This window comes from Sminthopsis crassicaudata, chromosome 2, assembly GCF_048593235.1.
Source record: "Sminthopsis crassicaudata isolate SCR6 chromosome 2, ASM4859323v1, whole genome shotgun sequence".
NCBI classification, from domain to species: Eukaryota; Metazoa; Chordata; class Mammalia; order Dasyuromorphia; family Dasyuridae; genus Sminthopsis; species Sminthopsis crassicaudata.
In genome coordinates, this window is record NC_133618.1 from 656,215,644 (window position 1) to 656,238,337 (window position 22,694).

The following is a 22,694-nucleotide window of genomic DNA, read 5'->3' on the forward strand; positions in this document are numbered from 1 at the left end:
GTCCCGACTGTGCCAAATCTCTGGCTTTCCCTGCCTGGGCTGGACCGCTATTCAGCTTCGCGAGACTCCCCCCACCCCCGCCAGGCGCCATGGGATGGTCCACCCCGCCCTCTCCCGCCCCAACTCCCGTTCCCCACCCCCGCACAGTGGACTGGTCCGCCCCCCCTCGCCGGGATTGGGCCTACCGGCCTCCACTCCCTGCGCCGCTTCCCCTCCTCGGTCCTTGACGTCGAACGCGATGCCCGGACTGTTCCACTCTCCCAGAAGGTTGGGGGAGAGTAGCTCTCCAGGCTTGGGCAGGAGTCGCGCGCTCAGGTCCCGGGGCTGAGAGAGCGCACATCTGCCTCTCGAACCCTTGGGACTAGGCGGACGAGACTGCGAGGAGCCTCGGCTCCCGGCCCGGAGCCGCGCGCAGCAAGCTTCGCCCCCCGTGCTCCCCCAGAGAGCCGTGGTTCGGCCCGCCCGCGGAGGAGCGATCTCGGGGAGATGGCGGAGCCGCCGCGGCGGGGCCCGGATCCGGGAGAGGTGGGCGCACGGCGGAGCCCGGCCACCGCGGAGACAGCGCCCCGGCCGCCGGGTGAGCAGCGCCACAGCGGTATGGCGTCCTCGGCCCGCCCTCCGCAGGATCGCGCCCCTCCTTGGGCTGCTTCCCGGGGTCCCCATCCCCGCTATTCCCCCCAGACGAGTGTCCCCCCGTCCTGCGATCCCCTTACCCTCCGTCCCCCGCACCGACCCTCCCCACTGCCCCTTATCGTCGTTCCCACTGTCCCCCATTCACTGACCCCGGATGCTCCCGTTCTGTCCCTGCCCCGTGTCCTCTCGCTGGTTCCCCCACCGTGTCCCACCCAGTGTCCTCCCCGTCGCCTGCAACTGTGACCCCCACAACCTCGTCCTTAAGTCTTCCCTGGCCAGAGTCTGGCCATTGACCCTCAGCATCCTCTCTCTCCCTATTGGCGTCCGCTGCGCGGGTCTCCCCTCCCCCAGCCCCTCTCCTCTTCTTTTGCCCCTCATCCCTCCCCTGCCCCCCCACTGGGCTCTTCGGGACACCCTTTCCCTGCCCAGGCCCGGGCCGGGAGCCGGACTCTGGCCCGCCCCCCCCCCCCCCGCCCCCGTTTTTGCCCGGGTGCTGGACCTCGCACTCAGGCCTCTGGGTTCTCCTAGGTCCTTGTGGTGTGGAGCGTGCTACTCGTCACTGCAGACACTGAGAGGTGCAGGTGAGAGGGGACCTGGGGGACGTGGGAACCCCACTCCCTCCCCCCAGCAACCGTGGCCGTTAGGCTGTGACCTGGCACGGGCCGGGGCTGCCCAGCTCGATAAGAGATAGCCGGAAGAGGAGGTGTCCTTTATCTGAGGGGGGGCACTTCCTGGGCACCCCCCCAGCTCCTGCTGACCACTTACTCCCGGCCTGGCCCAGCTCAGTCCCAGTCTTAGGCTCACCAGGGAGCCCGAGGCCCAGAGCCAGTGGAGCTTAGGGGCCTCCCAGTTCTCCCCGGGGCGAGGACATCTTGCCCAGCTCTCCCCGCTTCTGTCCTGCAGGTCCTAGGAAGGGGCCACCCCCAATGCCCGTGTAAGAAGCAGGGAGCGGTGGGGGGCTTGGCGACCTCACTGTCCTGGGGGCACCCTGTCCAGCCTTGCCTGGAGGTTGGGGGTGTCCTGCCTAGCCCTCCCCACCTCTGCCCTGCAGGTCCTAGGACAGAGCCACCCCCGATGCCCGTCTGAGGAGCCCGTGCCTGCAGGAAGCCGTGGCGAGCGCGCAGCCCAGAGCCATGGGCCAGGGGCCATGGTGACGTGAGGCCAATGGAGCGTGGCCGGCCCAGCCCACGGGAGCTCGTCTCTACCTCTTCCCTGCCGCGGGGAGCTTGCCTTGGCTCCCTCTTGCTCTGTCCCCCCGGGCCTCCTCCCCAAGAACCTTGACGGCCTCCTCCCGCGCCATGCTCCAGCTGTGGAGAGTGGTCCGTCCAGCCCGGCAGCTGGAGCTGCATCGCCTGGTGCTGCTGCTTATCGCCTTCAGCCTGGCCTCCATGGCCTTCCTGGCCTACTACGTGTCCACCAGCCCCAAGGCCAAGGAGCCCCTGCCCCTGCCCCTGGGCGACTGCGGCAGCGGCGGGGACGCGGGACCCGGCCCGGCCCGACCCCCGGCCCCTCCCTGGCCCCCCCGGCCCTCGGAGCCGGCCCGCACCGAGCCCGTGGTGCTGGTGTTCGTGGAGAGCGTCTACTCGCAGCTGGGCCAGGAGATCGTGGCCATCTTGGAATCCAGCCGTTTCCGATACAGCACGGAGCTGGCCCCCGGCCGCGGGGACATGCCCACGCTGACCGAGCGCGCCAGGGGCCGATACGCCCTCGTGGTCTACGAGAACCTGCTGAAGTATGTCAACCTGGACGCCCGGAGCCGGGAGCTCTTGGACCGCTACTGCGTGGAGTACGGGGTGGGCATCATCGGTTTCTTCCGTGCCCACGAGCACAGCCTGCTCAGCGCCCAGCTCAAGGGCTTCCCCCTCTTCCTACATTCCAACCTGGGGTTGCGCGACTACCAGGTGAACCCCGCCGCCCCCCTCTTGCACCTGACTCGGCCCAGCCGCCTGGAGCCCGGGCCGCTGCCCGGGGAGGACTGGACGGTCTTCCAGTCCAACCACAGCACCTACGAGCCGGTCCTCCTGGCCAGTCCGCGCCTGGCCGAGGCCTCTGTCCTGGGCCCGCTGCCCCGCAGGAGCCGCCTGCCCACAGTGGTGCAGGACCTGGGGCTGCACGACGGCATACAGCGCGTGCTCTTCGGCCACAGCCTCGCCTTCTGGCTCCACAAGCTGGTCTTTGTGGACGCCGTCGCCTACCTCACCGGGAAGCGCCTCTGCCTGGCGCTGGATCGCTACATCCTGGTGGACATCGACGACATCTTTGTGGGCAAGGAGGGCACCCGCATGAAGGTGGCCGACGTCGAGGTCAGTCCCCGGCCCGCCGCAGACTCCTCCCAGGCCTGCTCTTCCCGGGCTGTTCTTCCCGCAGCCCCTGCTGAGCCTTCTTTCTGCTTGCTTCTGCTAGGCCCTGCTGACCACGCAGAGTAAACTCAGGGCTTTAGTCCCCAACTTCACGTTCAATCTGGGCTTCTCAGGAAAGTTCTACCACACGGGTGAGTCGCGTAAAGTCCCCTCATCTCTGGCAGACACTGCCCGGGGGCCCTCCCTGCTCTTTTTCCTGGAATCAATGAGAATGTGCGGTGCCCATCTGGGGAGGGGCCGGTGCCCGGCGTCGGTGCTCAGGCCAAGCGGGGATCGATAGAAGGTCCCGTTCCGTGGCAGGTCGGGACACACGTCGTGTGCTGACCGAAACCGTTCTGGAAACGCGCCACGCGGGGAACAGGTTGTGATCGGTGGATGGTCGGCATTCACGACCCAGGATCCGTGGGCCCGGTCAGCCCGGGGCCCGACAGTGAGGGCCACCAGGCAGGCGGACGGCCAGAGTGAGGGTGGGGAGTGGGGAGAGGTTGTGGTCAGTTGTAGAAGTCGGTGTGTGGCCACAGGGACAGAGGAGGAGGACGCGGGGGACGACATGCTGCTGAGACATCGCAAGGAGTTCTGGTGGTTCCCCCACATGTGGAGCCACATGCAGCCGCACCTGTTCCACAACCGCTCCGTGCTGGCCGACCAGATGCGGCTCAACAAGCAGTTTGCTCTGGTGAGACCCCTGGGTGCCTCCCCCCGGCCCCGCCCCGAGATGCCTCCCCTCCCTTCCCTGTCATCCCCACACACATCCCCCCTCCAGTTCTCTCCCCTTCTCAATTTCCCTGCTGGGATGGAATCCCTGTCCCTTCTGCCCCTCTACGCCCCCCACCAACCTCCCCAGTCCCAGATGAGAGTCTGTGCCATCCCCAGGAGCATGGGATCCCCACGGATCTGGGGTATGCAGTGGCTCCCCACCACTCGGGCGTGTACCCCATCCACACACAGCTCTATGAGGCCTGGAAATCCGTGTGGGGGATCCAGGTGACCAGCACTGAAGAGTATCCCCACCTCCGCCCTGCACGCTACCGGCGAGGCTTTATTCACAACGGCATCATGGTGAGGGACCCTCCGACCTAAACTCGAACCCAAGCCCGCACATCCCCGATGCTTCCTCTGGCCCTGACCCTCAGGCCTCCAAACTCCTCGTCCCAGGAAGCCGGGCCCATGCGCGATCTCCTCCCCTCCCTTCTCTAGGTCCTGCCCCGACAGACCTGCGGCCTCTTCACTCACACCATCTTCTACAACGAGTACCCCGGGGGCTCCCGAGAGCTGGACCGCAGCATCCGGGGGGGCGAGCTCTTCCTGACCGTTCTGCTCAACCCGGTACAGACTGAGAGCAGAGCCAATGGGGGGGAGGTGGGGGGCTCGCTCTCCTGATCTGCCAGTCGGGTTGGGGCCGAGGCTCCCCTTGTGTGACGCGGGGGCTCCCCATGCAGATCAGCATCTTCATGACCCATCTGTCTAACTACGGCAATGACCGGCTGGGCCTGTACACATTCGAGAGCTTGGTGCGCTTCCTGCAGTGCTGGACCCGGCTGCGCCTACAAACTCTGCCCCCGGCCCCCCTGGCACAAAAGTACTTTGACCTCTTCCCTCAGGAACGCAGCCCGCTCTGGCAGGTCAGCCCGCTCTGGGGGCGCTGGGGAAGGGGAAGAAAGGGAGAGAAGCCGGGTCCCATCACCACCTCTCTTTCCTCTTAGAACCCCTGTGACGACAAGAGACACAAAGACATCTGGTCCAAAGAGAAGACCTGTGATCGGCTCCCCAAGTTCCTTATCGTGGGGCCCCAGAAAACGGGTAAGGACCCTGGGGGCTCTGCTGCTTCCTCCCTGCCCCCGCCCCTGGCTGCCCCAGGTCCTGCTTTCGCTCAGGGAGCCGACTGGCCCAGAACACTGAGCTGTCCTTTCCCCGCCCCCCACCTCCAGGGACCACGGCCGTCCACTTCTTCCTGAGCCTGCACCCGGCCGTGACCAGCAGCTTCCCCAGCTCTAGCACCTTTGAGGAGATCCAGTTCTTCAGCGGCCCCAACTATTACAAGGGCATCGACTGGTAAGTGGCGCGCCCCCCTGGGCACAACGGGGCCTCCCAAGGAAGTGCCGAGGAAGTGCTTCCTGTCACTTTGCCTCCTCTGCCGGCTTCCCTCCCTCTCTGCGGCTCTCCTCTTTGACCCCAAGTCCTTCCCCAGGTACATGGATTTTTTCCCGGTCCCCTCCAATGCCAGCACTGACTTCCTGTTTGAGAAAAGCGCCACCTATTTTGACTCAGAGGTTGTACCACATCGGGGAGCGGCCCTTCTGCCCCGTGCCAAGATCATCACAGTACTTACCAACCCCGCTGACCGGGCCTATTCCTGGTACCAGGTCAGTCAGGGTCAGGGGCCAGGGGAGCTCGAGGAGTGAGAATGGGGAAGGGGTTCTTGGCAGGGAGACAGACGGGATGGTTTCTGGAACGAACCGTGCCGCTCCTTCCTTCCTCATGCACCCTCTGCTTTTTGAAGCATCAGCGAGCACACGGCGACCCTGCAGCCCTGAACCACACCTTCTATCAAGTGATCTCGGCGCCCCCGCAGGCTCCCGCGGCGCTCCGGGCCCTGCAGAACCGCTGCCTGGTCCCTGGCTACTACTCTACTCATCTGCAGCGCTGGCTCACCTATTACCCTTCTGGGCAGGTAGAGCTCCTTCCCTCCAGCCGCCTCACAGTGGCCTTGTCCACAGCCCGGGGACTTGGGGGCCCCCCCCACCGAGGGTCCATTCCATCCGTCCCTCTGTCCACAGGTGCTGATAGTGGACGGGCAGGAGCTACGCGCCAACCCAGCAGCCTCCATGGAAAACATCCAGAAGTTCCTTGGTGTCACCCCTGTTCTCAACTACACGAGAACCCTCAGGTGGGACGGGTGGGGAGGACGGGGGTGCCATGCTGAGCTTCTCTCTGCCTAGAAGTGTAAATGTAGAGGCTCGGGCAGAGAGGCCTGTCGGCCACGACCTGGTCTGGGGCGGCTCCAGGGCCTGGAGGGAGGATGTCGGCGTCTTTGTCAGGGAGTCCTTCCTCCCTTCCAGTCCCCTGACTGCCTTCTCCTGCCGAGCAGGTTTGATGAGGGCAAGGGATTCTGGTGCCAGGGACTAGAGGGTGGCAAGACCCGATGTCTGGGCAAGAGCAAAGGACGGAGGTACCCGGACATGGACCCCGAGGTGAGCGCCTGGGCTGGGGAGGCTCCGGGGTCACCTCCGGCCCTCTCCTTCCTGCTGACCGTCACACCTCTCTCTCCCCTACATCAGTCCCGCCTCCTCCTGGTTGACTTTTTCCGGGACCACAATCTGGAACTGTCCAAACTGCTGAGCCGCCTCGGGCAGCCGCTGCCCTCTTGGCTTCAGGAAGAGCTGCAGCGCTCAGGCCCGAGCTGAGCCCTCCACCAGCCTGGAGGAGCGGGGTGCCTTAGACCAGGCAGGGCCGCCAGGGCAGCCGCTCACCCTCCCACAGGCCCAGGTGGGCAAGGACAGATCGCCAGGCAGGACTCCAGACCACGGCCTTCCCACGTGCCCAGGGGACAGTCTCTTTTTGTCCAAGTCAGCAGGTTCTCTTGCTTGTGAGCCCTTCAGTCAAAGGGGTCACTGCAGCCTGGCCTCCCTATGTCATTCACATTGAATGGGGGATGAGGCCAGGAGGCAGCTCGGGGAACCGAGAACAAGGCCACACGGGTCCTTAATAAACGTCATTATTTTTCCGTCTCGTCAGTCTCTGGCTCTGACCCGTCAGATCTCCCAGTGGCTACTTCCTGGAGGGAGCAGGCTCCTCTCCCTCATACTTAAGGAAAGAAAGAGGCCCAGACGGATGAGTAAAAAAGGAGAGTTTATATATTTATAAATGCCAAATAAATATCAGAGGCTGCCCGGCACCCCCCCTCCCAAGCAGAGCTGCCTCCTTCCCCCCACCCCTGATGGCTCCCAGGCCTGGAGGCAGCTCCTCCCCAGCTCGGCCCCCTGCCCCAGGCCCCGGCCATTAACAATGAAGTCCTAGAACCACAACGTCCTAGAACCACAGCTAGTCTGGGCTGCGGGGAACCTTCCCCCACCCCCCAATTAGAGTGAATCCATCCGACTGGTCAGAGGTCCCCTCGTTTGTCTGGTGGGGGGGGGCCAGGCTCAAGGGGAGAAGGTGGTCATGTCAAGCGATACACGCTGCCACAGCTCCTTGGTCTGCTTGCTGCGTTTGAGGTTCTGCAGGATGTCGTTGAACTGCATCATGCCCATAGGAGTCAGGCAGAAGGCGCTGCGAGCGCCTCGGATTGCGTTCACAAAGTCGTCGTAGTCGGCAGGAGTCAGGTGGATCAGGCGGTGGTGGATGTACTGAAAGAGGGGGGACGTGGACATTGAGGCTCCCCCTGCCTGGGCCTCTGGGTCAACCCTCTGCCCTCCTCCTCCCCAGCCTCCCCCTGGGCCTTCACCTGCATGTATGCCTGCTGGCAGCGCTGGACCAGCTGATGGAAGGCTGGGGTGCGCAGGTGGGTGTGCGCATGAGCAGGGTTCAATCGCTGCAGCGTCTCCATGACGATCTCCTGTAGCACAAATGGGCTCAGCACCCCCTTGGCTGCCCCCATACAGAACTGGTGCACGTAGTTCACTCCTGGGGGGCAGGGGGGAGGGGCATGAGACCAAGGCAGACACCCCTGCCCTGGGGGCCTAGCTGCCACTTCTTTTAGTCGAGGTCTAACAGCCCCCCTCTTTGCCCACCCCAGAAGCACAGGGTTCCAGGCTAGCCTAGGGCCATGAAGGTGCTTTGGAGCAAGACCCAGGGGAGGGGCCACAAGAGGTTTAGGAAGAGGTGTTACCCAGCTTAGCCGCCAGCCCCAGCAACCACTTGACGTCCTCGGTATAGGGAGGGCTGCGCGAGAAGTTGTTGGGGTGATCGTTGTGTGCCCGCCGGCCTAACATCTCCAATGCCAGCATTCCTAGACAGAGGATTGGGAGCGTGAGGGTTGCTAAGGGCATCGCCCCCACACTGAGGGGAAGGAAAAGGAAGAGAAGATGGGTGGGGGAAGGGCGCTGGGGCAGAGACCCAAGGGACACGGGAGCCAGGGTGGCTCGTGGCGGTGCCCCTGGAGTTGCAGGGCCCCTGCAGTGAGGCAGTGAGGCAGAGGGAGCATCCTGGGGGAGCCATCTCACCAACTCTGTAGGCGGCGTGCAGGTGATGCAGGCTCTGGGCACCGACGGGCTGGCTGTGTGTCTCCTCTTCGGGAGGGGGGAAGCTCCCGCTCACCAGGGAGCTGGGCTGGCTGCCCATGGCCGACATGGAGTTGCCCTGGACGGCGGGATAGGTGGAGCTTTGATGGATGCTGCTGGGTGTATGGACATTGTTCACTGCAGGGGGGTGGGGAGGGAAGGGAAGGGAGCAGAGTGTTCAGAGCCCAGAAGGCACCCACTGTACCGCCCCCCCCACCCTCCCCCACCCCTCGGTACCCGCACTCACTGGTGGGGAGTGGGAGCCCTGATTCAGTGTGGTAAGGGTGCACCGTTATAGGCGCCATGGAAGGGACAGGGAAGGACACAGCCGTGGCAGCAAGGGAGGATGGCGTCACTGAGTAGGGATACTGGGGACCCAGGAAGGCATGGTGCACACCCTGGAAACAGAAGGTGGGGAGACCTGGGTCAGGTGGGCATCGCCCTCTCGCTGCCAGTTTCATTCACCCATACACCTACAGCCCCTTCGCGACCGACTGACGGTCCTCCCCCTGACTGAGGCCCACCGAGACGGCCCTGACTGCGCTACTGATCTCTCTGGGGTCCCCACATCACAGCCTCCCCAGGGGGTCCCAATCCTCCTCTCCTCTCTCCCTTCCCTTCCCTCCCCTCGGTTCTTGGCTCACCTGTGGGTATGCAGAGCTGGGCACAGGAAAGACAGCAGGCCGAGGCATATGGGGCAAGGGGTGACCGGGGTGGGTAAGGTACTGGGGGTTGCAGGGCAGGTGGGGCTGCAGAGTGGTATAGGGGTGCAAGCCAGTGGAGTGGCCATGTCCCAGGCCAGGCCCCGGGTACAAACCGGACCCCACTGAAATGACTGGTACCACTGTGGCTGCTGCCGTCACCGCCGCTGCCGACACTGTGACTGCCTCGGTCCCTGGTCCGCCACGGCCCTCGGGCAGTGCCCGCCCAGCCTCCCCCGATGCCCGGGCCCCACCGGCACTGCAGCCTGTGGCACCCTCACGTGGTGTGGCTGAGCCCCCCACCGTCTGCTCATAAAGCCAGAACCACTGGTGGGCGACTTCGAACAACACTTCAGGGTACACACCCCCACCCTTGGCAGCCTCCTCCACGGCCATGCACGCCTTCTCGAGCATCAGGTTATCCTGCAAAGGGCACAGGGAATCAAAGGGAGGCGCCTCAGCTGAAATCCTCTCGGCAGTCCTGGGATGCAGCCCCCGCCTAAGTGACTGGGGGGAGCCGGCTGGAAAGCGACTGATGGCAAGTGCTCAGGGGGAGGTGCTTCCACACTGGCAGGAGGCCCGAGGTTTGGATTCTTTGAGTCCCCACTTGCCTACTATTTAGCCTGGCTAAGTGAGATGGGCAATCATGGAGCCTTTAGGAGGCGTGTGACTCCCCAGGCCTCTCCCCTGCCCATTCCCCAGGACTGCTGTTGAGAGAGAAAATCTTTCAAAAGCGGGGAAAAGTGTGACAAATGCCCACATGAGGCACCAAAGGTTAAAAGGGGAAAGAGGGGAGGTTGTCTGGGGCCCAGGGCGGGACCCGTCACCCCTCCCACCATTGCTGAGCACACCTACCTGCTCCTTGCACTGCACTAAAGCTCGCTGGATCTCGTTGGGGTTCAAGGCGTGGGCGTGGGGTAGGCAACTCAGCGCCAACTCAGCCGCCGCTCTCACCATGTTGGAGTCCCGCGCCCGTGATGCCCGGTCGGCCAGGGAAGCAACTTCGGGGGGTGTGAGATGCCCGTCCCAGCACTCGACGAGGATGGTCAGGGCCGCGCTCCCAATCTCCATCGCTTGGCCTGAGGGGATCGGGATGAAGCGGACCCCAGAAGGCCCCTAGAGACCCTGGCAGCATCTCCGCCACCAGCGGAAGTGCCCTGCTCCCCAGCTCCAGCCCCAGGGCTCTGCCCCAAGCCTCCGGTTTACCTGTGATCCAGGACACATGGGAAGAGTAGGTGCGAGAGAGCCAGTTGGGCGAGACAAAGTTGTGCAGACCCAGAGCGTAGAGTCCGATCTCAAAGGCGCAAAGATGCAGATTGCGGTGGGGGCCCTGATGACCCCCTGACGAGGATGGGTGGGTAAAGATGGAGGTGCTGCTGTTTCCCCCAGCCTTGATCAGCACCGTTTTGGCCAGCTCGAAGTAGAAGTGCGCAGCTGCCTCTGACGGCTGGTTGGGTACATGGGGGGCATGGCTCTCGGGGCGACGGCCCTTGTACCTGAGGAGTGGTGCCAACAGGAAGGACAAGCTGAGGCTGCAGGGCAACAGAAACTCGGGGGACCCAGGGGACCGAGGAGACGACACCCATATGGCCTAGGCATGATGGTACCGGGGTCCAAGGGAACAAGACTGGCCTCTTCTGCTTACCTGCCAACTTCGGCTGTCTTGGCCCGGGCACCCCCACTTGCACTGGCGCGGCGGCTGCCACTGGAGGAGGAGGAGCCCAGAGAGTCGGAGGATGAGCTGCTGATGCTGTCGCTGTCCTGACCCCGGCCCCAGGAGGTGGGGGCCCAGCCCCCCCGCAGTGGCCTCCGGCTCAGGGTTGGGGAGCTGTCCGATGTCGTCTCGGGGGCACTGCTGTCAATGCTGGCCATGCCTAATCCCCCAGACAGCAGTCAGTCCCCAGCCGGGGGGAAGAAGGGAGAACCCGAGGGATGGGAACTCCTCGATCTGACCCCTGGTGGCTGCTCAAAGCCTAGAACGTAGCTTGGAACCCATCTCAAACTAGGGAACTACTTCAGAGGCCCACCCCACAACAGCCCACGGTTCAGACCAAGACCCTTCTCCCAGCCACGCCCAACCCAGGGCCCCTCATACCTGTGTGTTTCTTCTTGGGCCTTCCTGGGGAGCCCCAGCCCCGGCCATTGTAGCCTCCTCGGCTGCCAAGTGCCAAGCGGCTGGGAACCTTCCCCTCTGGTTTGGGGGCCACAGCAGCCTCAGGTGGGGGGGCCTCACAAGGAGATCGCGGGGAGCTCTCTAGGCAAGGGAGCAACGAGTCATCAGACAGTGTCAAGAGGCAGGAACCCTGACTTGGGGCTCATCCCACCGGCCCCCAACCTCTCACCAGGCACAGTCTTTTCCGTGAAGCCCTCGGCTGGGTCGGGGTTGACCCCAGCCACAGCCCCGGGCTGGGCACCCCCGGCCGAGCCCGGAGGCAGCGGCTGCAGGGCTCCCGCTGTGGCAGGGGCCCCATGCTTAGATGGGGACCTCTGACTGGACGTGGCTGGGCGGCTGGACGAGTAGAATGAACTCAGGGTTTGTGGCTTATGCGTCTGACTCTCCCGGTCCAAGAGCTTATCCAGGATCTGGGGGAGAAAAGCAGTGCAGGGGTCTCCTGCCTGCCACGCTACATTTCCCCTCCCTCCCCACTCGAACTAACTCATGGCAGCTCCTTCCAGGAATTCATCAGTCCGCCCCTACTGGGCCAAGCGCTGCGCTCCTGGGGTGAAGGGCCCGGGGCAGTCCCAGAACCAGCCTGTGTCCAGAGGCAGGACACAGCCTCCCACTTGTGGCAGGCTAAGAGGTCAGTTCTCTTGACCTCAAAGAAGCTGCACCTGGGCCAGGGGGAGGGGGACGAGGATGAAGAGGAGAGGCGGGGGTGCCTTCCGGGAAGCCCATGGCCCGACAGGCCCAGCTCAATCTCAGACCCTCAGCAGAGCCAGGTCAGCACATCCCAAGTCCCAAATATGTCTCCCTAAAGGCAGTCAACAAGCATCCCCCAACACTGCCTGTGGATCCAGTGTCCTCCCCCTGCCCCCAGGCACGAGGCCGCCCTCACTTTCTTGAGCTTGGCCTGGTCATCCTTGTAGGTGATCATCAGCGCCAGAGCCAGGTCCCCCTTCTCCCGGCGCGTGCCTTCGCACAGCAGCGGGTGCTCGGCCTCGCTCACCGTCGTCTTCATGCCTGGGGGTCGGCAAGTTCAGTGACCGTGCTGGGACCATGCACATTGAGCCCTTCCCACAATTCTCCCCAGGGCTCGGGGGCCACCCTTCCAGGATGGGGAAGATCCATGGGGATCTCGAAAGGGCTGCAGTCCCCATTTCTGGCCGACCATGTCCCAATTTCAAGGCCCTCCATCCCCAGCTGGTCCTCTCCCCCGGCCCCCCCAGCCTCTTCCATGAACATGGCTCGTGCTTCCTCCAAACCCTCTGGCCCCTGGGCTCGAGGCCTGGGTCACAAGCCTCCTCCTCACTGGGCGGAGAGTATGAGGGTGGGCCTCTCTCTAAAGTGGGGCTAACAAGGCTTACACTGTCTATTCCATGGAGACAAGGAGAAGACACTATTTTGTTAACTTTAAAATGCAATTAAGACATGAACTACTCTCATTGCTTAAACAACAGCAGTTGCGAGGCTTTTCCTCCTCGGATCTCCTGGGCCTTAATCGTGTTCTAATTCACTTTCTTTAGGTGAGCCCGTCTTATTTCTCCTCCAGCACACAAACTACGTCTTACATACTTCACCCTTTGCCCAGCACAGGGGTCTCAGCCTGAGGCCTATGAACTTTAAAAAAAAAAAAAAAAAAAAGGATAACTGTGCTTTTATAAAACTGGTTTTCTTGATTTTTGAAAAGGAGTTGCTAGGTTCGCCTGACCTGCCACAGGGGCCTCTTCACAGGTGACCGGGACTTACCCAAGGCAGCCACCGCGGCTTCAAACCCCAGCTCTTCATCTCCGGGCATCTCGCTATTCCAGTTCCGACTCGGCGGGCGGGACCCTGTGGGAGAAACTACTGTGGGGAAGGTTAGGAGAGAAAGAGGTGAAGGGAAGACATGTCAGGAAGACACCCGAGCTGCAGGGAGTGGAAGAAGACAGTGCGGGGGTCCCTGCCACACTGCCCTAGGCCCTCTCTCCCTACCTGGGGTGCAGAGAACATCGAAGATGAAGCTGGCCAAGATGAGGGGGAGCACGGGCCGGTAGTCACACAGGGTCCCTTCCCGAAGCTCCTCAGCCCGGCATCGCATCGTGCTCATCTCACTCACCCCCAGAGGGATCTTCTTCAGCAGAGCTGCCACTTCCGACTCCTGGTAGGCCAGCTTCACCTGGGAGGGGAGGTGGGCCATCAGACACCGCCCCGGCCCCCTGCCCTGGTGGGGGGAGGGGCGCACATCAAAGGGTCTCTGTCTCAAGGGCTTGGCAGAATCTACAAGTTACAGAGGAGAGGAAGGCAGTCTGACCTCCAAGGCCTTGGTGGAAGCCGGAGGCCGCTGCAGCTCCAGGGCAAACATGCCGATGCGGAAGGCCAAATTGTGGTGCTCAGGCCGCTCGCCCAGCACAGTCAGGAGGAAGGCTGCCTTGGTCAAAGTGTTGGTGGCCACCCAGGTCTGGCGACTCGTGGACACCTTGTTCTTCTTTCCCTGCGGGTAGCCAGGAGGAGATGAGCATGGTAAGCCCACCCTGTTGGCGGGAGGAGGAGGACCGGGGAGAGCGGCTCACCTTGGCCGGGGGCGGCTCCACCTTGAGGTCGGGCGGATTGGCGAGCAGATCCTGAGCCAGCTCCACGGTGAGCCGCGAGGCCTCGTTGCTGTAGCCGTGGGCATGCAGGGCCTCAGCACAGGCGAAGAGAACCTGAATGGGGTGGGACATGGGAGAGAGGAGGCAGAGGCTCCCATAAGAGGTTGGGGAGCAGAATGCCGGTCAGAGAGGCTGAGGCTCCCATTCTGACCGCCCATGACAGCTTCCTCATGCACAGGCAAACCTCTCACCCTCTCTGTCTCCAGCTTCCTCTTCTGTAAAACGATGGAGTCAGACTGGAGGACGCTAAGGCTCCTCACACTCCTAAATCTATAATCTGAACATCCACAGGAAATTCTCCCTCCCCCTTTCATTGTCATCATAGGGAAAGAAAGCCACTCCATAAACCTACGTGAGGCACCATTCTTAGCATCACACCAAATGACCCCTACTCTGTCTCCCCCCCCGCCCCCAGTTAGGAGCACCCCACCTCCCTTCTCCTGGCCTTACCTCCATTCGGCTCTCCTGTTTCAGGGGCTTGAGCCCAGCAAAAAGGTCCTGCTCCTCGCCAGCACCCACTTCGGGCTTCTCTTCCTCGCCCCCAGTCCCATCCTGGGCATTCAGGTAATATACCTGGTAAGCATCATCTTCTTCCCCAGTCCCAGGGGCCATATCTTTGGGTTTAGGGGGGCATCCACCACTCTCATCTGTGGAGGGGAGGTCATCCTGGGGAGTTCCTTCCCCTGGAAGCAGTCCTGGTAGGCTGGAGGGGGCAACTGGGGGCTCAGGCCCCTCTAAGAAGTAAACGCCGCCATCTTCTTCATAGGCATCAGGGGGTTCAGACTGGAAGGTGGGGGGACTAAGGGGAGTACTGGGGGGAAGTGCATGAGGTGGGCTCTCCGGAAAGCCCCCAAAGGTGCTGGCCTCTGCCCCCAGAGCCAGGCTACTGCCGTCATCTAAGCTCATCTCAGCCAGGTCTGGCTCCAGGGAGCTGTCCTCGCTGCTCAGCCGACGCTTGCCCCCACCACTCCCTGGGCCTTTACCGCTGCACCCTCCGCCCGGAAGCTTGGCCTTGGCTCCACCTAGACCCTGCTTATGCGCAGACTTCTCTCCTCCCTCGGCTGAGGGGCGGCGGGGGCCACGCTGGGACTGGGGAACCCCCTCCCCCGACCCTTTGCGCTTGGCCCCGGGCTCCTTAGGTCGAACCGAAGGCTCTGGCGGGGATGGCCGAGGCCGATCCCCAGCCTCATCGGGGCCCCCAGAGCGGGGAGGACCTGCCCGAGACGGAAGGCTTCGTGCCCAGCAGAGAGCCAGCTTCCTGTCAGAGCCGCTGTAAGTGACCCCAGGGAGAGGGTAGGCCTCCTCCCAGCTGAAGTCACAGGCCTCCACCGCAGGCCGGAAACCTGGAAAGAGACGCTCCAGGGCTTTCTTGTGCTGGCCCCGCTTGACATTCTCAATCACCTTTAGGTGCCACTGGCGCAGCTGGACACACAGGTCTCGGCGACTGTGGGGGCAGAGATAATTGGATATTGGGGGAGCTATCCCTCTGCCCACTGTGAGGGAAAGAAATGGCAAAAGACACCAGCAAACACCCATGGGTTCCAAAATCACCAAGTACCAGGATGATAAGAAACCTCTCCTAGGGATGGGCAAAGCCACCAAAGTCAAATAGGGTGACTTCTAGATGCTCAAGTAGGAGGCAGCTGTGTTCCCTACACCCCTGGGTGTGAACTCTTGTAAGAAGCTAAATGGAGACTTTTGGTGGGCTCTCGTTGGAGGTACCAATAAGAGATTTGTGGTAACTCACCGTTGTGGGCTAATTGAGGGGTCCAGCACAGCCAGCCTCCACAATGTGACCATCTCATCACACATACTTGCACAGGCATGAGCAGCCACCTCCGACTGCCCATTACTGCGGCCTGTATGCCCGCTGGCACTGCTGTGAGAAGCTGATGTTCGCACGCTGTACCACCAGCCTGTGATCTAGGGAGACAAGGACAGAAAGTGGGCATTAGTTTGTTCCTGGGGGCCGGCCCAACCCAAGGAAGATGTTCTACCTCCAACCTGGGATCTCTAAATGAAGGGTGAGAGGGTAAGCAGGGGGATGGCTTCAGATAAACCTGGCAGGATATGATGCAGACAGAAGTGGGCAGAATCGAAGAATGAAGACAGTTACCACCACCTTGCAATGATGACTCAGGAACTCTGACTGACATAGTGACCAACCACAATTCCAAAGGACTCATGTTAAAATGTTATAACCACCTCTAGACGGAGGAAGGGAGGACTCAAAAGAGTGTAAATTGAAGGGTCCGTTGTCCTGCTTTCTTTCTTTTTTGAACATGACTAACAGAGGAATTTGTTTTTTGGGTGACTATGTATATGTTTAACGGGCTTTGTTTTTCTTGCCTTCTAAATGGGTAGGGGAGGAAGAGAACTTGGAACTAAAAATAAAATCACATTGGGAAAACAGTGAACTGTGGTATTAGAAAAGAATGGGAAAAAGTCAGGGCCCCAATCTCAGAACCCTCTACAAGGAACCACAAATCAGACTTGGAGACATCGGGGGAGGGAAAGGGCAAGGTTACCTGCTCGTAGGTGAGACACTGGTCCGTGAGGATCTCCAGCAGCGGAGCAGCATTGCTGTCTCTCCTCTTGAACATTTCCCGAACAATGCTCAGCAGGTTCCATACACCCTCCGGTTCTCGACCTCGGAGGGGACGCAGGAGACACGCCCACTCGGCAGCTGCTGGGGGCTCAGTTGATGACAGATACATTGAGTTTACATCACTGTGGAGGGAGAAAGGGAGCTGAATTGAAAAGAGAATGAACTGTAGATCCAAACAAACACAAGGTTTAGAACTTTTTTGATAACTCCCAGGTGTCTGGGCACAAGGGCGAATGAACTTGGGCAAATCCACACTGATCACTTTATTGATGATGACAATAAAGATGAGAGCATGGGGGAGTGGAGGGGTGGAAAGGAGCAGAGGAGGGTTAATATGGGCCCTCTGGTGTGCCAGGCACTGTGCTAAGTATCTGACAAATAATCTCACTTGGTTCTCTCAACATCACTGTGATGTGGGAGATATTACTTATTATCTTCATTTTATAGGAAGCAGACAGAGGATAAGTGACTTGTCTCCGATCCTATGGCTAGTAAATATCTGAGGCAGAATGAATGTGGACCTTCCTGACTCCAGGTCCAGTACTTTATCCGCCATCAAGTGAGGGGGACTCTGCAAATGTGAGGATCAGTATCAGCCTCACATCCACCAATTCTTTTACCAAAGGTGGAAGCCATAGCAGGGCCTGAGTCTGGTCAACAGTCTTAACAGGGAACTCCAAGAAGCTCACCTCCTTCCAATTTACCCCCAACCCAGAAACCCACTTGTGTTTCTTAGCAAGAGGGTAAAGATCACCTGAAGACAACTGGGGAGGGACCACAGAATTTGTGCAATGTCTTCTTGATGTTCTCACTGAGCGTAGACTCGTCCAGGTACCACGTACTCTGGTCAGAAGCTGAAGGACCTGCAGTGGGGTCTGGGGGCAACATGGTCATAGGTAGGACAGCCAGCTGTGTTACAGCAGAGCCATCTTACCTCTTGAAAACTACCTGCAGGTTCCAGTCCCCTTTGGTTTCTATTCCTGCAAATCTATAAATGTGGGAACTGGACTCCGCCTCGCTCCATGAAAGTGGGGGCTTTCTTAATTCAGCCCCCTCACATCTCTTCATTCTGCCTTCACTCACCTGGGGCTCCACACACAGTGTTGATGGCAGTAGATTGGGAGGACAGGAGTTCATCCAGGAGGCGCTGGGCTGTGGGAAGGATCTTGAGGTGGAAGGGGCAGGGACAGAGAGAAAGGCACGGGTAAGTGGACAGAAGCACAGGCCAGATGGGAGAGAGAGCCGAGGGAGCAGGGGATTCCAAGAGTGGGGAGAAGGGTCAAAGCCACCAACCTGCTGAGGGAGCTCACTGATGAGGTACTGAGCAAACTTCTGCAGCTGGTCCCTCTGGAGCCGAGACAGGGACTCTGAGACAGGAGCCCGAAGGCAGACGGCCGAAGCCTGCATGGAAGACATGAGACACACTGGAGGAAAGCAGTAAGACCTACGAGAGGCCAAAATAAAGATGGGAGAGGCCTGAGGGCTCTGGAAAGAAGCAGAGTGCTATCTAGTTCCTGAAGGGACCACCAAAGATAAAACAAATAAGCTAAGGCTGTGGGTGGGGAAGGGGATAAGGGAGGGAGGAGGGGGCTCTCACGTTGTGAATCCTGAAGAGGCAAAGGGCCACTACATGGGTGCACCATTTGGCACCAGCCCCACAGGTGCAGCTGCAGGAGGTGACCCGGCATCGGTCAAACATCACAGCCACATTGTATGCCCCCTTAGGGGGAACCATCTGAGGAGGCACCACTGTGGCACTCAGGTGAAACCCTGCCAGAACAAGGAGGGCGGGGAGCATAAGTCAGAGGGAGAGAAGCCTGGCAGCAGCTTCCTAGCCTCACCCCCCAAAAACCCCACCACTTGTCCATACCTATTTGTAGTGGATCCTTCACAGCCCTCATTCGGAACAGCTGTTCCCCACGCTGGAATTCATCTGCACTCCCATTAGCCAGGCACGAATAGAGCCTGGGAGGAGAGGGAGGACATGGGGACACACACACAACTCAGCAAGTTCCCCCACAACAGAGCCTGCTCAGCCCCAAGGGGCCTGGTGCTCCCCACCCCCCACTCAGCCCCAAACATGTACTCTCCAGCAGGTCCCTGGTTCTGGCCCCGGCCCCCGGCCGTACCGTATGTCCTCCTCATTCTCTGGGAAGCTCCAGAAGGCAATCCGCAGTTGTAGCTGCTCAGGCACTGGGGGGTAAACCTTCTCCACCACCTCAAAGGGGATGTGGAATGCCACCTGCTTTGCCGACAGCTCCACCAAGGGGATCACCAGGCCGTCTGCCGAGAGGGGGGAGGGGAGAGCCACCAACATTCTCACCCCATTCTGGACTAAGGCGCTAACCCCTCTCCTAACTCTTCCCCAGGGGAACTGTCTGTGATCTGCTTCCATGGAAGAGAGAAGATTTGGGCACATGCTGTGCAGGGGCAGAGGGATCTCAGGCTCTGCTGTCCCAAAGACTAGTTCACCCAAGGGAGAAAAGGAAGAAACGTCCACTCCACCCTGCTTCATTCTCTCTACAGGAGGGGATGCCAAAGGTTTCTCCTAGAAATTGCTAGCCCTAGAATGTCTTATTCCAGTGATCTTCCCCACATAAAACTGCAGCCTGTGAAATTGGGGGTGGCTGAGTGCTGTCACGCTGAGTCTAGACTTCCTACTTGGGGCTTCCTTTTGTCCCTTTCTCCCAGAGTCCCCTCCAACAGAACAACCCAAAGGAAAGGCTCTGGGAGCACTCCTTTTTGAAGGATCTGAGCCTCTCTTTCCCCCACACATCAGAGCTCAGAGGACAACAGGTCACCATAGGGGAAGCCAAGGAACAACAACAGCTTCTGCTGTCACAGCCTCAGCTCCTGGAGTAAGGGGAGGGAAAAGTTCTAGGGTCACCCCACTCCACACGGGTCCCCATTCCACACTTGCCAAAGGCAAACGTTAGTCCATGTTACAGACTCTATTTCTGGACAAATTTCCACTAAGCTTGCAGCCCTCCCCCCTCAGCTCTAGGGCTGTAACATTAACCTTCCTGTCTTCACCCCAGCCCCAGCCCCAGAGGGCCCCACAGCCTGGACTTTGGTTCTCGGAGGGAGGAGGGTGGCAAGACTTCATTAGGAGGGACATAAGAGGTAACGAGAGGGAGGAATGGTTGATCACACAAGGGGCCCCAAAAGGGTTTTCAAAAGTCCGCATGTGTGCATACACCATGTGTTGTCTCTCCTAAGCTAAAGTTGGATCATTACTGTGTCTAGAGATGACATGAGTAGATTATTTTCTGTTCCAGAGAAGCATGCCAGAAAGCTCTACTAGGAGACTGTTTTGTTGATGTGCCATTTTTCAAGAGAGTTGTAAAGGAAACAATAGTTACCAGATCACAAAGGAAGAAATCCAGTTTGGATAGGCACCCACAGATTTAAAAAAAGAAAGAAAAAAACTGGGAGCGGGAAAGAAAAAGGGGTTACTGGATCAGAGACTCTGAAAAAGACCTAAATCTTCTGGTCCAATCTCCTCATTTTGAAAAAGAGGAAATCGGGTCCAGTTCCATTAAGTGACTGTAAGGTCAAAAGCAAGACCTGAAGCCAGGTTCTCTGATTCCTTCCATGGCTCCACAGCAATCTCAAAACGGCAATCTACAAGGGGGAGGGATTTTAAATGTTCACATCCTGGAAGGCTCGGGCTAATGACAACCGGCACTGGGGGGAGAATAGTAAAACAGTGGGTTGTATTCCGGGTCAATAAATAAGGAGGTCAGAGCCAAGAAAAATTAAACAATGCACACTTCAGAGGTAAACAGATTGAACTTTACATAAAACAAACACGAAGCTGGGGATGATTTCAATTTCTTGGAAGGCCCCACATGGAATTGTTAAGTTACAAAATGTTTACAACCTTTATGCTGGAAGGGATGTAAGAAAAGAAAGCCTATCTGGGAAGAAAGTGAGAAATAAATAATTTGCCTGACATATTACTGGAGGAGAGGAGAGGAAGAGCTGAGGAAGATAAAATAACGTAAGGATGTAAGAGTGTTATTGTACTATAAGAAGTAAGAATAGGGAAACATATGAAGATGGAGTAAAACAAGCTCCAAACACAAGAGAATAAACATTTTAGAAAGCCTCCTTAAAATTAACATCCGCTGCTTTTGTTTCTTTCAACAACCCATAAAAAACAAACAAACAAAAAAAAAAAAAAAACAGGTCTCGGGGCGTCACTCTGGTCTTCCTCCTCTCCTTTGTTACTGTTCGTGGGTTGGAATGCTTAAAGCAGATCGGGAAAGTGCGCCGGAGAGGGGTTTGTAAAACGTGGCTCTGGGGGGGGCAGGCAGACACCGGGCACGGCCAGGTCCGGGAGCTCAGAATCCCGGGCTCCAGGGGAGTGGGACCGGGGATGTGGGGCGGGCGGCCGAAGTCCCCCAACCACACCCAAATCCGTTAGTGTATTACTGGCTGTTTCTCAAAGTTCCAAAAAGGCTCCTGGAAGAGGGAACCAGCCCGGGAAGGGCCTCGGCAGCCAGAGCTCGGTTCCGGGCACCGGGTGCGTGTACCCGGCTCGGGCACGGAGACGACCCTCCCTACTTTGCCTCTCCCGAATCCGGCAGGAGTCCGGGCTGTCCTGGGCCTGGCTGCCAATGGGGATCCCAGGTGGGCGTGCTGACCCCTCGCTGACCCCTTCCAGGACAGGTCCCCCTGGGTCCCGCAGGGAGCTCGACGTCCACGTTGCACCCCTCCCTCGCCCATCACACCCCGGGGACTGCTGGGTCTCTGCCACTGTGCCCCGGCCAGTCCCCGGGCCGACCCCTCTTCAGGGCCTGTTGTCTCGCCCGCGGGATGACCGCTGTAGCTCCCTCCCACCCCACTGACCGAGACCCCGACAGGTCAACTCGAGTCAAGCTGTCACCCGTGAGACGGTTACCTTCGGCTCCCCCCCAAACAAAGTTCCCTTTCCCGGGGGTTACTCCCCATGTCTTGCTAGCGCCCTTCCCCCTGGCGGGGCTCGGAGCGCGTCGGAGGGTCGTCTCCGACCCCCGGGACCTAACGCCGGGGCCAGAGCCGTGACGGCTCGGCGTGCGGCAGGCCCTCCCCCGCCGGAGCCCCGCGTTCCAGCGCCGCGCACGGCCGGCTCCCGGGAGCGTGCGTGCGTGCGGACCCAGGGTCCCGGGCTCGGCCCGCCCTCCGGCCGCCCGGGCGTGCGCCTCGTCCCCGGCTCACCTCGGCTGCGGCCCCCGCCGCCCCCGCCGCCGCCGCCGCCCGTGGGGGAGTTGGGCCCCGCCGACTGCTTGCGCCATCCCCGCCAGTTTTGGCAGAGGCTCTCGGCCTCCGAGATGAACGAACAGAGCGAGTCCTCCTCGAAGCGGTCCGAATCCTCGAACGAGAAGCGCTCGCCGTCCTCCCACTCGGCGAACATCAGCTCCATGGGGCCCAGGCTGAAGATGGAGGAGGAGAGGCCCGGGCGGGCCTCGGGGGCGGGCCGGCTCGGGGGGGAGGTCCGGGCGCTCGGGATGGCCTCCAGGGTCAGGCCTTGGCCCTGGCCGTGCTCGGGAAGGGGCCGCGCCTCAGCGCCGAGCGCACGCACGGGGCCGGGCTCGCGGACTCGGGGACCGGGACCTGGACCCGCTGCTGCCGCCACCGGGGCCTCCCAGCAGCCGCGGCGCCGCCTCCCCCATCAGCTGATCCGCACTTCCGGCCGCGCCGGCCACTTCCACTTCCGCCTCCTCCGGGCCGCCGAGTCGCCCTTGCCCAGTAGGCCCGAAAAGGAACTAGTTCTAGCTACGAAGATTTCGTCCCACACTTTCCTAGCTTCTCCCTTCCCCTCATTCCCTTCACGCGGCACGTTACAAACGGGTTCCCCCAAACTTGGCCCAGTGACACTGAATTCCTGAACGGGGCGGGGGCGGGGGCGGGGGGCGTGGAGGTAGCGTGGAGCCTCGCTATGCATGCCGGGAATCGTAGGCTTCGGACTGGCAGCTCCGGAATCCCTGGGATCTTTGTGCTCCTCAGATTCCTGTGTCGCGCAGCCTTATGGGAATCGTAGTCCGAGGACGTGAAGTTCGAAAACAATGATGGAGTAGGGCTTGGCGAAGTTTGGGTTCCGGCGAGCTTCATCCCTCTTTTCCCTCCCCCGCCCTCAACCGTCTGACAGAAGAGATTCTGACAGTCAAACGTCCCGTCTGCCCCTCGGCTCCCACGCCCAAATCGTATCCCAAGTTGGCAAAGGTCATGTCCAAGTGGTCACCAGGCTGGGGGAGGCAGCTTTCTGTCAGCTCCCGCTAGACGGAGAAACTCCGGGGATTACCCCCTCCCCCCGCCAAAAGAGGCGACAATCCCAGTTCTTAGTCTAACGGGGGAACAAGTCGGAAGGTTAGCGATGGGGGAGGGAGGGCAGGAAGGCTTT

At 60.5% G+C, this 22,694-nt stretch overlaps 2 protein-coding genes across 7 annotated transcripts; one reads left to right on the forward strand and one right to left on the reverse strand.

The window, feature by feature from the left end:
- The first annotated feature begins 263 nt into the window (after positions 1-263).
- On the forward strand, positions 264-6,721 carry NDST2 (N-deacetylase and N-sulfotransferase 2). Of its 4 annotated transcripts, none has more exons than XM_074296797.1 (15): positions 264-577; positions 1,162-1,214; positions 1,685-2,936; positions 3,037-3,124; positions 3,515-3,669; positions 3,867-4,052; positions 4,191-4,319; positions 4,433-4,615; positions 4,697-4,793; positions 4,922-5,045; positions 5,182-5,356; positions 5,500-5,664; positions 5,771-5,880; positions 6,082-6,184; positions 6,272-6,721. In XM_074296797.1, exons 3-15 carry the CDS (start codon positions 1,932-1,934, stop codon positions 6,395-6,397), a joined length of 2,646 nt encoding a protein of 881 aa, XP_074152898.1. In that variant the 5' UTR covers positions 264-577; positions 1,162-1,214; positions 1,685-1,931; the 3' UTR covers positions 6,398-6,721. The 4 variants fall into 4 exon arrangements, with proteins under 4 accessions (XP_074152898.1, XP_074152899.1, XP_074152897.1 ...); XM_074296798.1 differs by having other exon boundaries at positions 265-577; positions 3,942-4,052; positions 5,494-5,664; XM_074296796.1 differs by having other exon boundaries at positions 267-595; positions 5,494-5,664.
- Positions 6,722-6,829: 108 nt separating this feature from the next.
- On the reverse strand, positions 6,830-22,133 carry ZSWIM8 (zinc finger SWIM-type containing 8). Of its 3 annotated transcripts, none has more exons than XM_074296785.1 (26): positions 21,512-22,133; positions 18,439-18,592; positions 18,180-18,274; positions 17,907-18,079; positions 17,603-17,710; positions 17,393-17,474; positions 17,064-17,184; positions 16,230-16,431; positions 15,449-15,624; positions 14,152-15,145; positions 13,624-13,755; positions 13,365-13,544; positions 13,046-13,229; positions 12,821-12,919; positions 11,970-12,094; positions 11,256-11,496; positions 11,009-11,167; positions 10,559-10,787; positions 10,120-10,409; positions 9,769-9,992; positions 8,857-9,336; positions 8,460-8,610; positions 8,156-8,350; positions 7,822-7,941; positions 7,438-7,548; positions 6,830-7,339 (listed from the first exon to the last, which is right to left on the reverse strand). In XM_074296785.1, exons 1-26 carry the CDS (start codon positions 21,714-21,716, stop codon positions 7,158-7,160), a joined length of 5,412 nt encoding a protein of 1,803 aa, XP_074152886.1. In that variant the 5' UTR covers positions 21,717-22,133; the 3' UTR covers positions 6,830-7,157. The 3 variants fall into 3 exon arrangements, with proteins under 3 accessions (XP_074152886.1, XP_074152887.1, XP_074152885.1); XM_074296786.1 differs by having other exon boundaries at positions 7,438-7,616; positions 12,821-12,904; positions 21,512-22,131; XM_074296784.1 differs by having other exon boundaries at positions 7,438-7,616; positions 21,512-22,131.
- Positions 22,134-22,694: the final 561 nt, after the last annotated feature.